The 15523-nt window shown below is 40.9% G+C and overlaps 2 protein-coding genes across 2 annotated transcripts in view; both read right to left on the bottom strand.

Annotated features, from left to right (window-relative positions):
• LOC107695244 (UDP-N-acetylglucosamine transporter-like) overlaps positions 1-4171 on the bottom strand; it is a 7329-nt gene extending 3158 nt beyond the window's left edge. Inside the window, exons 1-5 of the mRNA XM_016495052.1 lie at positions 3767-4171; positions 2945-3167; positions 1658-1812; positions 1452-1574; positions 1189-1363 (exon numbers count right to left, since the gene is read on the bottom strand). Coding sequence (XP_016350538.1) covers positions 1189-1363; positions 1452-1574; positions 1658-1812; positions 2945-3134 — 643 coding nt within the window. The 5' untranslated portion in view covers positions 3135-3167; positions 3767-4171. The remainder of the gene's footprint in view (positions 1-1188; positions 1364-1451; positions 1575-1657; positions 1813-2944; positions 3168-3766) is intronic.
• Positions 4172-5954: 1783 nt separating this feature from the next.
• The window catches only part of LOC107695243 (neurogenic locus notch homolog protein 2-like), a 47929-nt gene continuing 38360 nt past the window's right edge, over positions 5955-15523 (bottom strand). The window contains exons 17-33 of the mRNA XM_016495051.1: positions 15094-15322; positions 14808-15009; positions 14388-14541; positions 14095-14279; positions 13823-13955; positions 13490-13732; positions 13268-13380; positions 11900-12417; positions 11293-11643; positions 11048-11190; positions 10745-10949; positions 10292-10382; positions 10048-10201; positions 9641-9963; positions 8191-8338; positions 7968-8065; positions 5955-7859 (exon numbers count right to left, since the gene is read on the bottom strand). Coding sequence (XP_016350537.1) covers positions 6468-7859; positions 7968-8065; positions 8191-8338; positions 9641-9963; positions 10048-10201; positions 10292-10382; positions 10745-10949; positions 11048-11190; positions 11293-11643; positions 11900-12417; positions 13268-13380; positions 13490-13732; positions 13823-13955; positions 14095-14279; positions 14388-14541; positions 14808-15009; positions 15094-15322 — 4682 coding nt within the window. The 3' untranslated portion in view covers positions 5955-6467. The remainder of the gene's footprint in view (positions 7860-7967; positions 8066-8190; positions 8339-9640; positions 9964-10047; positions 10202-10291; positions 10383-10744; positions 10950-11047; positions 11191-11292; positions 11644-11899; positions 12418-13267; positions 13381-13489; positions 13733-13822; positions 13956-14094; positions 14280-14387; positions 14542-14807; positions 15010-15093; positions 15323-15523) is intronic.

Here is a 15523-nt window from a genome sequence, read left to right as displayed (position 1 = left end):
CTGCATCTCCCTCCTGCATAATCTGTTTTTCTTTTTCTCCTTGTAGCTGGAAATCAGCTCACAGACAATTTGCAGGCTATATATATTTTTTTTTTATCCATCGTGCAATGTGAACACAGCAGCAACTGAATGCTAGATAGTCACGCAGTGTGAAAAACAACGGCGATCCGACGAGTTTGAAAATTGTGCAGTGTGAGCGTCTTTGATAATTCACACTGCGTGATTGTCACTCGCGTGAACGAGCACCGATTTGCCTCCAATTTCGGGCATTTGTCGGCGATTTCGCAAAACCAGTCGGCGAGTGAAAAATCGTGCTAACATCGTGCAGTGTGAACTCGGCATTACAGCAAGACTAATTAAAAACTTTAATCTAATTAAAGGAATAGATTACCCAAAATAAAATCCAAGTCACCCAAGATGTAGATAAGTTTGTTTCTTCATCAGAACAGATTTGGAGAAATTTAGCATTATATCACTTGCTCTCCAAAAGATCCACTGCAGTGAATGGGTGCTGTCAGAATGAGTTCAAACAGCTGATAAAAACACCACCATTATCCACAAGTAATCGTCACAACTTCAATTCATCAATTAATATCTTGTGAAGTGAAAAGATGCATCAAGGTATCTTAAAATCAAACCGTCACTTATGGCGCAAAAGTCCATCCCCTGTTGTCCTCTCACATTAAAATCCACCGACATGTTTGTTTAATAGTGTTTTTGACTGTTTTCAATTGTAAACAGTGCTTGATCTCTGCCTAGTTCTCTCCTGATTCAGATGAGATGGCTTTTTCACTGGAGAAAGCAATATTATCAATAGAGCACTCCTATTTTAGATGGAAAGCAACAGTTTAAAGAAGATTTCTGCTTCACAAGACATTAATTGATGGACTGGAGTCATGTGGATTGCTTGTGGATCATTGTGATGTTTTTATCAGCTGTTTGCGCTCTCAATCTGACGGCACCCATTCACTGCAGAGGATCCACTGGTGAGCAAGTGATGTAATGCTACATTTGTCCAAATCTCTTTTGATGAAGAAACAAACTCAAATACATTCCTGGATGGCCTGAGGGTAATACATTTTCAGTTTTGCATGAACTATTTCTTTATGCATAACTGACCCACTTTTGAACTCAATATAGCGATGTTTAGGCTAATATACGAGCCATTTTCTTTATAAACATACTTACCAAGCTGGATGTTTCGGACCCAAACACTCTGCTTGGTCTCTTTAAGGATCTTCTCAAAGTAGACACCAGCAAACCCACTAGAGCAACAGGCCACCAACACAGCCACCAGCCCAACAAACTGTGAGCCTGCAGTCAGCTGCTCTTTTTGAGGGTCTGATTGGGAGTCCGCTGGCCACTGTCCAAACAAACAATCATGAATTACATGAATACATCAAAGACTATAACAAAAATGAGTTTTTTTTTTATAATCAAGGTATTTTTACCTGTACAAGTGCAATGCCGGCCATAAGAATTAGCAGAGACAACCACTGGAACACCCCGAGCCTGCGGCCCAGCATAAACACAGAAAACAGGGCTGTGGTAATGATTTTCAACTGGTATGTCACCTAGAAGTGTACAGGAAAAAAATATATATATAAGAATGATAGCCATAAAAAATAAGGCAACTAATGGATGGATAGTGACTTACCTGATAGGTAGCCGCATCAAGGTTGGACAGTGCTACGTAGAGCAGGTTATTCTGTAGCGTGTAGATCCCTGAAGGAATTGCCAGCTTCAGCGTCTCTATAGGCTTGTGTAGAATTTCCTGTCTCAGAATACTGCTCAGTGCTCGGCCACTGTAACCTGTTTCACACAGACACTACAGTTACCCGGAAATAATAAATCATATTCACAGCCATTCCATCCAATGTAGCTTTTAATTTCAAATAAATTATGTTCTTTTAAACACAAAAATATTAAGCAGCACAACTGTTCTCAACCATGATAATAAGAAATGTTTCTTGAGCACCAAATCAGCATATTAGAATCATTTCTGAAGGATCACGAGACACTGAAGACTGGAACAGGTTGATATTATCAGCACTTACAAGAAAAAAGTAATCACTGGATTTAGCATAATTTTCCAGGCTAGTGGTATCAAATATTTTAAAAATATTTACAATCTGAGGTACAATGTCAATGAAGAAATTCACGGGTAGAATTACACATTCTGTTTTGTTTTCTCTGACTGTAAATTAATTCATTATTGATCTACTTACTACTTTTGGATGGACAGAAATTCTCTACATAAAGTGGTACACTGCTTCTTCTGTTTTCTGAACTGTTCACACAGACTGCTGCACCATAAATTTGACTGTATTTTCTTCAGTCTATTTCGGTCATGTTGAAGCGAAATGCAAAGGGTTGACAAGAAGCTAATAATAATGAAATCACAAAATGTAAAACTAAAATAAAGGATTTTAAAATAAAAACAATCATATTAAAACACTTAATAACATTTCATTTGTTTATTTGGCTATTTGTTTATCATGTGAGCAATAACCAACATCTAAGAACCATGAACATGCAAATGTGTTATTAAATGATTGAAATAATAACTTAAAATCTTTGGAGGTACTTAATAAATATTTTAGGTCAAAGAGTTTCGGATGACAAAAAGGTTTGGGAATCACTACCTTACAGAGACATTTTAATACAATATTTTTTAATTTCTTATAGAGACATTACATCAGATGCTGTTCTGTGTTGAAAGGTGAGTACCACAAAACTTTTGGAAGTAAATCCCAATGCAAACCAGACTATGCAAATGCAACTCTTTGTCTCACACATCTTGCATACACAGAGATTGAATTTCTCACTGCATTTACAGTCACCCACAAAATAAGGGGTGAATGATTTTCTAAGATACAGTGGTGCTTTCAGAAAAAAGATATCAAACCAATCTCAGGGAGAAAGGAAGCACCATGAAACTTACTGTGATCTTTGAAGACGAGTCCCACACAAGTGAGGATCTTGAGGAACTCTGCCACCACCACTGCAGAGGAGGCCAGGTAACGCGGCCCTTCACCCTGCAAGGTGCGCGAGTAACGCATGGTCAGCACCAGGGACGTGGTCTGGAACACCAGAACCCCCAGAGAGAGGTATTTCAGCTTGACTGATGCCATGATGACAGCCTCTCACGAGGAGACCAGGACAGACTGGGGTGACATGAGAAAGAAAGGGGCAAAGAGCAGACAGATGTTGAAATACAATGTTGTCCCAGCTGGGTCTGACAAGCAAGCTGCTCTGTAAACATTAATGGCCATAAACAACAGTTATTATGAAGTGTTCACACAGTATAGTATCTTTGACCAAGAAATCAAACATTAACCCTGCAGTTTGCTAAATTTAGGACATTTAAAGGGATAGACTAGTTCACCCTAACTGAGGCTGTCATTTTGCTTTACATCTCCTTTTGTGTTTCCACGAAAGAAATAAAGTCAAACAACATGAGGGTAAATAATTATATATTTATCACTTACGGGCGAATTGGTTAAAAAAAAAAAAAAAAACGTAAAATATTCCGCAACTTAAGCGTAAATAAAGTCAGTTGTAAAGAGGATTTACAAGTGACTAAATTAATAAACTAAATGTAACGTTTAATGACTAAAATTCTAAAACTAAATGTCAATATTTTACCGCAAATCATAATAGCAAGCAGACAAGAGAGGACACACGTTTAATATAAAACTATGATCCTAATTCGTTTTTAGCTGGAAGTTAAATATCACATAACGTTATATTTTCACAGTCTCACCTTTTCTGAAGATTACTGAAGATCCGGAAGAGTTGTAGTTTGTTTATGAGTTTGGAGGCAAACCTAATCGTTAAAACCCCGTCAAATATCCATCCTTCAAGATGAGTTCTACATAAGTTGAATCTACATACAGTAAGTTAAATAGTTCAGTACTGTCTTAATTTGACAGCTAAACACCGAGAGCTACTCCAGCTAAGCTAAAATTTGAGGAAATCAGGTTCTGGGTGTTCCTTGCGCATGTTCATCTGTTACGTGTCCACCCATGCCGGATACCCTCATTCATCAAGAATGAAAAGCAGACTGTCAAGTGAAGTGTAGAAAATCTATATCAACAATCTTGCAGTACTTGCTAGTGTTTTTGTTGTTTCGATCCTCATTATGAGTCGTTGTCGCCACCTGTCGGTTGGCGGACAGAATGATATCGAACAGAAACTTTGAGAAGCGCGCATTCACCTGCTTTGTATTTTAGTCTTCGTTTTCGATCATTGTTATTAAATACCCTTTGCAAGTAGTGGGCAATTGTGACACACTAATATAAATCAATCTAATAAATACATAAAATTCAGACAGATAGATTGTTTTTTAGTGTACCAGCAACAAAAAGAGACTCAGACATTTAGCCAGATCAATTTGTAAAGGTTTTCCTTTATTTGTGTTTCATCTCTATTTTAACCATGAATTGTCTTGGATTATTTCCAATACACAGTTTTGTTTTTCTCCTTTGAATCACAAATTGTAATCTACAAAAAACTAAGACGAAACATTAACTTCATTATAGCATACTGTATGCATATATTTGGTGAAAGTCAAAGAAAGTACAATAAGCATAAAAAAACAAAAACATAAAATTATATACAGCACATATAAAAATAGCCTTGCATAACATTTGGGTGAAAATACAATGCTCCAAAAGCTTTGCTATTTGGTGGACTAACACCCATTAAATTCCTCAGATTTTAGTACACTAAAGATCATCCTGTTGAAGGGCCCTCAAGTGCTACAGGATATCAACTGTTACCAAATAGAAAAATAATCTATTTGCATAAGCAGACTCTTAATATTGACCTTGAGCACACACAATATCTCTGATCCACCCACCTGCACAAATACAGCGTTCCGGACGTTCATAAGACCTTCGACAGTATTTCATCATCACTCTGGCTAAAATATGCATGCATTTCTAAAAACTATTATGAGTGTTTATTTGGCATTTAAGAGACCCAGGGGCTTTATTGTGCAAAACACATTTAAAAAATGTGATTGTACTAATCAGTTTCATAAAGCTTTGCTCAAAAACACAAAACAGAAAAAGTGAAACAGCACATTTAGATTGTATAAAGTATGATTTCTAAATTACCACGTGGTTGCACAGACAGGCTGATTGTAATTAGGATGAAGAAAATACATGACGTATTTAAAACTCGTGTAAATAAAAGATACAACTTTAGAATCATGCTCAGAATATTAATATACAGTAACACAAAAAAGGCAGAACAAATCAAATAGTAACAATGGTTACAAATATGTTGTAAAAAGCACTAATATTATACGTCTCAATGTTTCCTTTTCCAAAAGGCTCACGTGGCTTGATGATGGCAGCTGGAATTCCTCTTCAAACCTCTTGTCGTTTTTGTGCGGCCACTGAATACTGCATACCTTTTTAAAAGAAACCAAGTGGATCCCATTCATATTTACACACCTCCTTTTACCTCTTTTAATCATTGGCAAGGCAGAGGATAAACCGTAACAGACAACATGGAAATACATAAAAATGTAACATTTAACTATTTACACCACAGCTTAACTCTGAACCACACATGAATGAAGGAGATCTATGTGTAGCACATTCATGCTACCAATCGCAAAAAAAGTACCAATTAATTTAAGAAACATTTCATCACTACAAAAAAAAAAGCAGGTTGACCTAAAAAAAAAACACACCGAGAACACATGAAAGCTGACCCATCATATTAAAAAGATGAAATTATCAGTTAAAAGCATAGCTCACCAAAAAAACTGATGTAGATTCAAACCTGTATGACTCCTGCAGACCACAAAAGATATTTTTGAAGAATGTTTTTCTTCATACAATGAAAGTCAATGGGGTCCAAAACAACCTTAAACCACTCTGACTTTATTGTATGGACAAAAAACAGACATTTTTTTAAAAATATCTCCTTTTGAACTCCACAGAAGTAAGTCATACCGGTTTGAAACAACATAAGAGTGAGTAAATTATGCTATAGTTTTCATTTTCGTGTAAACTATCCCTTCAAGGTTGGTACCAACTAAGCATATCTGACTTTTTAATTAATATTAATAAAAATTATCAAAGAAAGACGGCAGATTAAATGAGAAAATTTCCTTCAAATTGTAAAAGGTTTGACTAAAACTTGAAATAAATTTCCCCAAATTGGGGACAGTAACCACAAACGAGACTCCTTAGTTTGGCACTGTGATTGTCCATAGGTAACAGTGCCCTAGATCGTAGACGGTCGTTAACAGGATCCGTTTAGTCCGGGGCTTCTGTGCAATGAAATATCCAGGCTGATGGGAATTTACGATATGAAAACTTCAAAGTCAACATGCAGAGCATAATAAAGACATGAAGGGTGGAGAAAGGATAAATAGCCTCTCCCCTGACAGCTGAAGAGAGAGAATAAAAACAGCCGTGCAATTAAACTCTCGAAGGTCCAAGTTCCTACGCGTACACACTGCTGCGCTGTGACTGCTGGGACTGCGTCGGCTGCGCGGCCTGTGACGGGGGCTGCCGCTGGGCTTGTTCAGGAATGTGTGTGTGGCGGGAAAGGGGCACTGTGTGGAGATTTCCTAGAGGGGTGGGACTTGTGGTGACATCGGACCAGTCTGAGTTGGAGTGGGGTGACGAGGAGGACCAGGGGTCGGGCGATTCGGGAGAGGGGGTGAGGTAGGGGTGTTCGCTGGGTTTGTGTGTGGGATGACCAGGGGTGGTTCCCTCGGAGCCGGCAGGAGCGTAGCTGTGCTGGGAAGGTGGCGTGGGATATTTATCCACGGGGCTCTGGCGTGGCTGATAGGATGCTACTTGCCGTGCTTGGCTCTCAGGTAGCCCATGAGGGAGTGTGTGGTTGTGACCGTGGGGGTGCGGAAGGGTATGTGACAGGCCGTGCTGCATTCCCACATCAGGCATGGGGTACATCATACTCTGATTACAGTGCAGGTGCTGACTTTGTGCCTGATTTTGCCCCTGCGCCTGCATCTGCCCTTGCTGCGCCTGTTTGAGGAGGCTCTGCCTGTTGCCTGCCGCCATCATTTGGAAGGTGACAATGGGCGGCAGCTGTTCACGGCTCATGGTGACGTTCATCGGGGTGAGCATGCCCGGGCTGTGGTGCTGCTGCATGCTGGTGTGGCCCGCACTCATCTGGTGGGGTGACATGAGGCCAAACATGTGACCATTGTAGCTGTGTTTGGCCAGACCCACCCAGCTTTGCTGCTGGCCCAACATGTGACTCACAGGAGGCAGCATGGGCCTCACGGATGGGCTGCTGAGCAGAGGGGGAGAATTTACCGTGCTGGAGGTGGCCACTGCCTCTCCAGCGTACGAGTGTGGAGACTCCAGCGAATCCACAGGTGACATGGTGACCGAGCTCTCTGAGAGACCGCCAGCTGCTTTGGTAACATTTCCGCTGGCTCCAGCCACCGCCACCACATTTGGCCCCTCTCCTCCGGTCGGCTTCTTCCGCCTCTTCGCCTTCATTTCTTTTAGATCTTTGGCTGTCCCGGCTGCAACAGTGTTTGCTTTACCTCCTGCTCGGCGATTCTTTTTGCCCTGCGGTCCTGGACGCATGCCAATCATGAATCCTGTGCCGTTTGTCCCACAGACCATAGAGGAGTGTCCCCCGCCATTGCCCATGTGGTTAGGCCCAGAGTGTGGGCTGTGCACCAGGTTGTACTGGTCCAGCAGACGCACAATGTCATGATGCATTCGTTCTTGCGCAGTATCACGAGGCAGGCGATCTAGGTGGTCTGTGATATCACGATTTGAATAATGATCTAGGAGGACTTGGGCCGCTTCAAAGCTGCCCTCCCTGGCAGCCAGGAACAAGGGGGTCTCCTCCTACATCACAGAACAAACCAAACGTAAGTGTTTGGCTGACACACAAAACATCTGTGTACTCAAAAAGTGATTAAACATACACATAAACAAATAGACATGAACAAGTACCTTGTTGTCCTGCATGTCCCGATTGGCTCCATTCTTCAGTAGCACTAGAGTGGCGTCTACATTATTAACAGCAGCGGCCCAGTGCAAAGCCGACTTGCCTGAGGATGAGATGAGAGCAATGAGATTAAACAGGGTGTCCTTTTTATTTCTGAAATTAATTTCCTTTCCATTTATCAACAAAGTTATTTTCTTTGATGCATGTTCATATGGGTTTTCATCTTACCATGGTCATCCACAGCATTGACATCTGCATGGCAGTGCACCAGCTCCTCCACCATGCCCTCCACTGCCAGTCTGGCTGCCAAGATGAGTGGTGTGGTGCCGTCATTCATACGGGCATCAAGATCCGTGGCACGGTTACGGATGAGAATCTGGAGTTCAAAAACACATAACAGTAATGATTGGTATGTGCAAACAAAAAAATCTGAAAACATTTTTCACAAACCATGAATATAGAGAGAAAATAAAAATATATATCTGCAAACTACAGTATCTATGTATGTATGAATGTGTGTGTGTGTATATATATATATATATATATATATATATGAACATTTTTCCACATTGCATAAGAACTGCCTGCAGAAAAGATATTCAGAAAATAAAGCAGGAGTTCCTATAAAAAATTTAAAAAAAACAAAGACTGCATTTACACTGGCACAAAAAAATCAGATTTTTTGCTCACATCTGACACAGATTTACATTTGTTGCACACATGTAAACACAAAAATCCACAAGAGATCCGATTTTTTTGCATCCGATCTGAGCCACTTCCAAATGTGTATTTTAATTGGATACATATCCAAAATCTGGACATCCGACCTACGTCTAAACACACATATCCGAATCCCCACAGAACTCCCAATGCGAGGGGGACACGTTTGCCAGACGTGCATGCGCTCGCATTTTATTTAGATGGAAACTTTATATAGGCTAGGTAAGAAATTGCACATTCAGGAGCTGTTTTCAACCCATGCCCTGTGAATTTGATAAATACAACTTCGCTAAAGCTACATTACATTTCTTAGCAATGACGTGATAACTTCACTTGTTCGCAAGCTTCACGCGCTCTCTCTCTCTCTCGTTAATTAATTCGAATTCATTTAAATAAATATCATCTTGGTGCTACTTTATTTCACTAAAAATTCCACCTCTAACGAGCTGTAGATAAAATAGCCTAACAAATGAAAATTACCGTTATTTATCTGTTCAGTCAGATTTTGTGCTGCAAAACATCCATGACAGCTGTTGTCCATGCTGGCAAATAATAATGGCCACTTGACGTGCATTATATAAATAATTTTAATAGCATGGCCATTCAAAACCCGAGGGTCTACCATGTGCATAGTAAAGCAATCATTGACTATCATTTTGGGCAGGAATTATGTAAACACAGATATCGGATACCAGTCGTGTCTAAAGTGAATGTATACAGAAGGGTCAAAAAAAAAATCGGATATGGTCAAAAGATTGGATCTGTGCATTAAGACTTGCAGTGTAAATGCAGCCAAAGTAGGTATCAGAACAGCTAAAAACGCAAATATCAAATAACAAAAAAACAATTACGACAATATTCTTTAAAAAATTGGTGGATAACAATATATTATGATATATGAACAATATAGTATGAAGTTAGGCTTAGCAGTCATACGAGTGAAAGCACATGCCCTCACCTGGAAGACTCCTTGGGCGTCTGCCGCCACGGCCGCATGTAGAGGGGTGCGGCCCATGTTATCATGAGCATTGGCATCAGCACCAGCATCCAGCAGTCTCTTGGCAGCATCAGCTCGGGAGTATCGTGCAGCGAGATGAAGGGCAGCCTCTCCAGTGCGATCTGTCTGGGCATTGAGTGACGCACCCTGGCCAATTAAGTCGGTTATGACGTTTGTGTCAGGCTCGTCAGCTCCACTTTCCTCGTCCTCATCTCCCAGCATGCTGCCACAATCGGGGCTGCTGCCAGTTCGTAGAGATGCCAGCATGAGAGGAGTGAAACCATCTATAAGCATGAAAGAGAATTTAAAAGGGCAAAAATCTTCTTTCCTCATCTACTCAGATTGTAAGTAAGAATCTGTCTATTAACCTGGTCCTTTAACATTGACATCCAGGCTGTCCATGTCTATGTCCGCTTGAGGGGGAGTGAGTGTGATGTCAGCGGCTTTGTGATGCTGCAGGGTCCACTCTCTCCTGTCCACTCCTCCATCCACTCCGACAGGAAGCAATGGCTTATCCTCCATCTGTGAGGTTGGAAGGGTCCATTCAGATTGATCATAAACAAAGGGATCTGTTACGGTCATCTTCAGGGCTGTGGAGGTACCGTCTCTTACCCTAGGTTTTTTAGTTAGATTATCCTCCTCTGACCAATGATGGGTAGAACTGCCATCCATCAACCCTCCATCCTGTGGCTTTGGCATGCTCCTGAAAAAAAGGGGAGGATAAGGGAAGAAGGATTGACTTAAGATGCCACCTGAAATCAACAGGTAAACAGAAGCATGTAAAAAAAGATTCTGGCTGTTGTTGCTTAAAAGCATCATACTGTTACTGTATATTCATTTTATCACATAAGCGCTAAAAAATAAGAAATATGAAATTGCCCACTCACACATTTTAAATAATAATAAAAAGTCTATAATATGTTAAATGTATAATATATATAATATATACAATATCAGTTGAAAGCACACTGTCACATCATTCCAACTTATTAATCAGGAACTTCCCATGACAACTTGAAGGCAGCAAATATCTTGAGAACGCTGTAGAGTAAGGTGCACACTTACTTCATGCCAAAATCATCCTGTCCCACTGGCTCCCTCCGCTTGCAGTCTTTCTTTGCCAGGAAGCCATCAGGAAGCCATAAAGTCCCATGCTTGCGTTTGCGCTTGGCAGCCAACACACCCAGCAACAAAATCAGCATGATGATAGCTGCAGCCACAGCAACCAGGTACAGGAGAGGAGGCATGGTGGGTACTGAATCTTTATCACCTGAGGTGGAAGAGGATGGTTAAAGTTTATAAAGAGAGAACAACACAGTGAAAACTACAATTTAATTTGCTATGACCCTGTTTTGGTAGTTCACTTACTGCCCACAGAGTAGACGGGGTACGGCAGCTCCGATTTCAGGGACTCGGCGGCTATGAATGCTGCAGCCTGGTCTGCACTGGAGATGCATTCGTCCGAGTGCTGAGAACACTGTTGATTGTCAATCTCCAGGTGAACCTTTGATCTAAAGATATATCAAGGAGATATCCAAAACCATGTTAATTTATACAAACACAACAACATGAAGGTAAATAACAAAATGTTCATTTTTGGGTGAGGAACATACCCAATAACCTCCTTCTCCAGCTCTCGTTTTCCACATTGCTTCATAGTGGCAATATTGTTTTGAATTTCATCTTCCTCATTTCCATAGTATGGATACACCATAGGTCTCTTATGCTCATCCAGCTTAAGTCGCAGGTTGGTGTGCAGGAGTGTCCCCAAAGAGCGCAGGAAACCTTTAAGGTCACCCAAAAGCTCCTCGGGCTGCAGCAGCACCACGATAACCAGTGTACCTTCAGCCAGCTTGGGAGGAGTATCTGTGGCACAGTCCAGACCATCCCAGCCACATGCTTCTGTGTTGCAGCCCTGATTACAATGACCATTGGCATAATGATCTGCACAGTATCTGTCATATCTAAAGAGAAATGAGGGTAATAAATATTTATTATTATACATATAATGGAAAAATATATATTTGCGGTCTGCAAGTTTTTTTTATGTTTTTCGCAAAAGTCTATGCTAAACATGTCCGAATTTATTTGATCAAAAATACAGTAAAAACTGTAATATACATCTTTTTAGGATAAATATTTGTCATGCATTATCTTTGCAAGTTTCTCAAAGAAGAGCAGTGATCCTCTAGAGTGTGAGAAATACAATGGGACACATACTTGCAAGTGCTTGGGCCCGCCGATGAACCTTTCTGGCATTCAAAGCTGTCAAATAGGCAGCCTGAATTGTCACATTCTGGGTCACAGCGGCCATTATGGAACAAGTCCCAGCAGGGTACGGAGGCTGTGCAGTTCTTCCAGGGCTTGTCCCAGTGTAGTGTACAGTCGCCTCCATCCCACTCACATTCTGGGTTCTTACATTGCGGGTCACATACTTTGTCTCCTGCCCGCTGTTCGCACTCCAAATATGGGCAGGAAGGTCTATACGTTTGACAGGTCCACCCACTGAAGCCGGGTGGACACCGGCAGCTGAACTTGTTGGAATCATCTGGTATACATGTGCCACCGTTTTGACACATGCAGCGGTTTGTGATGCTCTCACAGTGCGGTCCGGTAAAACCAATTGGGCAGCGGCACTGCGGGCGACCCTTTATCTCCACGCATTGTCCGCCATTTTGACAATGCAAACTGGCACAGGAGAAGATCTCAAAATCACCACAGTTGAAACCAGTGTAACCCTGAAAGCGCCACACAGAGGCCGTTAGAAAAAATAAACCAAATCATGGTGCTACCTTACAACGAAATGACTGGGGGCTAGTAAGACAGCAGCAGTGAGTGAAAGAAGAGTGAAAGACGAGTTAAGAGGGAATCAGAGTTTCACTTCATACCTGATTTATGCAGCTTCAGTCTTTAGTGCAAGCATGAGAATAAGGAGAGAAATAAGCAGCCTTCAGACAAGGAAACATTTTCACTCAAGCAAAACAGAATAAAGCAAAGCTAACGCAGCCATTAAAGGTTGAAAGAGAAATGTCGGAAAGCACAGTAAGAGACATATTAGTCATTAAAATATCCTTCACCTCTCAGAGAACAGTTAGTGAATATTCGATAAAGGCTTTATGTATTTACCAAAATTAGGGAATGCTTCACAGTACAGCAAAAATTTAATTGCTTGCACACGCACACATACACACTACCATTCAAAAGTTTGAGGTCAATAAGATTTCTATTTCAAATAAATGCTGTTTTTTTTATTTCTATTAAATCAAAGAATCCTGAATATTAAGCAGCATAACGGTTTTCAACATTGATAATAAGAAATGTTTCTTGAGCATCAAAACAGCATATTAGAATGATTTCTGAAGGATCATGTGACACTAAAGACTGGAGTAATGAGGCTGAAATTTCTGCTATGCCTTCACAAGAATAAATTTTAAAATAAATAAAAAAAAATAACAGCTATTTTAATTTTTTTTTGTTTCACAACTTTACTGGTTTTACTGTTTGATCAAATAAGAGACTTAAAAACCTTAAAACCCCACACATTTGAATGGTTGTGTGTACACATATAAATCCTAACACTGCACTTACAGGATGGCAGGTACAGGTGTATCCATGTAATGAACTTGTGTTCATGGCACATCTGCCATTGTTGTGGCATGGCTTGGACTGGCACAGATCGACCATTAACTCACAGTGTTGCCCTACAGGGGGACGAAGAGCACAAAAGTGCATAAGAAAAATAATATAGTTAATTTGAACCAAATTAAAATAGCAAGTATGATATTCTATGATTCTAAAATAAGACCTCACCAGTATAACCGAGACGACAGCGGCACTGATAGTTATTGGTGAGCGGCACACAGTCAATGGTGCCGGCTGGATGGCAAGGTCCAGAAAGACACTCGTTCACATCTCCCTCACAATGCTCTCCAGTGAAACCAGGAGGGCAGGAGCAAATGTACCGCCCCACACCATCCACACACTGGCCACCATTCTTACAGCGTGCGCCGAACTCTGGGGCGCATTCATTCACATCCACCTCACACTGCAAACCTGCACATCAGAGAAGAGGTGGTCAGGGGACATTTACATATCAGCGTAACATCTAACCATTAAACATAATGCATTAAGAATCAGTCATACCTTTGGTGCCAGGAGGACATGCACAGGAGAAGCGGTTGATCAAATCAATGCAGGTGCCTCCATTGCGACAGGGACTCGACTGGCACTCGTCAACATCATATTCACAATTCACACCCTGATAACCTGCTTTACACTAACAGAGAAAGCGAGAGGTTTAGATATTAGAAGATACATAGATTTCTCTATTGTATATTATTTCTATATATAATATTGTTTAAAAGTTTAGGGTTGGTGAGATTTGTTTTTGAAACAAAAAGTGAGATCAGTTGTACCTTGCAGTCATATCCACCCTGGTAGTCCACACAGGTCCCTCCATTTCTACAGGGGTTGGAGAGACATTCATCCACCCCAAGCTCACAGTAACTGCCCATATAACCTCTCTGACACATACACTGGTGTGTGTTGTCTTTGTCGATACAGCGCCCTGCGTGCATACACACCATGTCCACCACCACACCTGGAGCATATCAGAAGTTACATTAAGAATTCAATCAAACCTACAACTTAATCTTTATTACATTTTGCTGCATTTCAAAACAGTTAGTCAGTCTGTCTACTGTCTCACCCTTGTTTTTGGCAACAGCCTGGCAGGACATATTGGGGATGTCACAGTACAGGCCTGTCCAGCCATGCTGACAGCTGCATCTCCAATCCATCTCCTTCTGGATGCACGTACCTCCGTTCAGACACTTAATTTTACTGCACACGTTCACCATTGACTGCAGAATGTCAGGGCAATTAATCAACCAACTTTATCGCAGAACAATCGCTTACTGGAAACCAAATTTCAACACACGAAAATAATAATTGTATTACTCCAACTGAGTGTTTAGTATGTATTAGCTGAGTTGAAAGAATATTTCATGTTTTAATGGCAATTAATTAGCAGATAGTCCAGAATATAGGCTTAACTCAACATCTAATCCTTGAGGAACAACGGACCGTGTGGCTGTAAAATCTAATGGACTGAATGGACAGTTTTTACCTCGCAGGTTTTTCCATTATACATCAGTGGGCAGGTGCAGTGGAAGGTCCCCAGGCCATCTATGCAGGTGCCACCATTTTTACAGGGATGAGAGTCACACTCGTTCAGTTCAAACTGGCAGAACTGACCCAAAAAACCATGCCGACAGCGGCAGGTGAAACGGTTTATTCCATCCACACACGTTCCATTGTTGAGACAAGAGCTATGGAGTAAGAGTGAATGGATAAACATATATATGATACAATGAAATACAACAATACCTGTATAATTTATATGGAAAACCTACGTCTCAGTGCAATCTGGGATATCACGTTCACAGTTGATGCCGTCATAGCCAGGCGGGCACTGGCATGTGTAGCTGTTCACGTAGTCAGTGCAGCGACCTCCATTCCAGCAGGGATTGCTAGCACACTCGTCCACCTCCTCCTCACAGCGCTCGCCATAGAAACCAGCTCTGCACTCGCACAAGAACCGGCCCACTTTATCAACACACGTACCACCATTACGACATGGATCTGGAGAAGAGACCAAAAATTTAAATGATTGGGTTTTTCAAACTGGTGTCCAAAAACCACTAGTGGGCCTCAAATGAGACAAAATTTAAAAGATTTTACAAAATTAATTTTTTGCGCTGTCAAAGGTAAATATGTTGAGCAAAACAAAGTAATTTGTAAATGTTTTATATTTTATATGTTTGATATATATATATATATATA

The sequence above is a fragment of the Sinocyclocheilus anshuiensis genome, unplaced genomic scaffold (genome assembly GCF_001515605.1).
Source record: "Sinocyclocheilus anshuiensis isolate Anshui unplaced genomic scaffold, SAMN03320099.WGS_v1.1 scaffold122, whole genome shotgun sequence".
Classification (NCBI taxonomy): domain Eukaryota; kingdom Metazoa; phylum Chordata; class Actinopteri; order Cypriniformes; family Cyprinidae; genus Sinocyclocheilus; species Sinocyclocheilus anshuiensis.
Note: the sequence above shows the minus strand (reverse complement) of the source record. Positions and strands in the feature narration are given on the sequence as shown.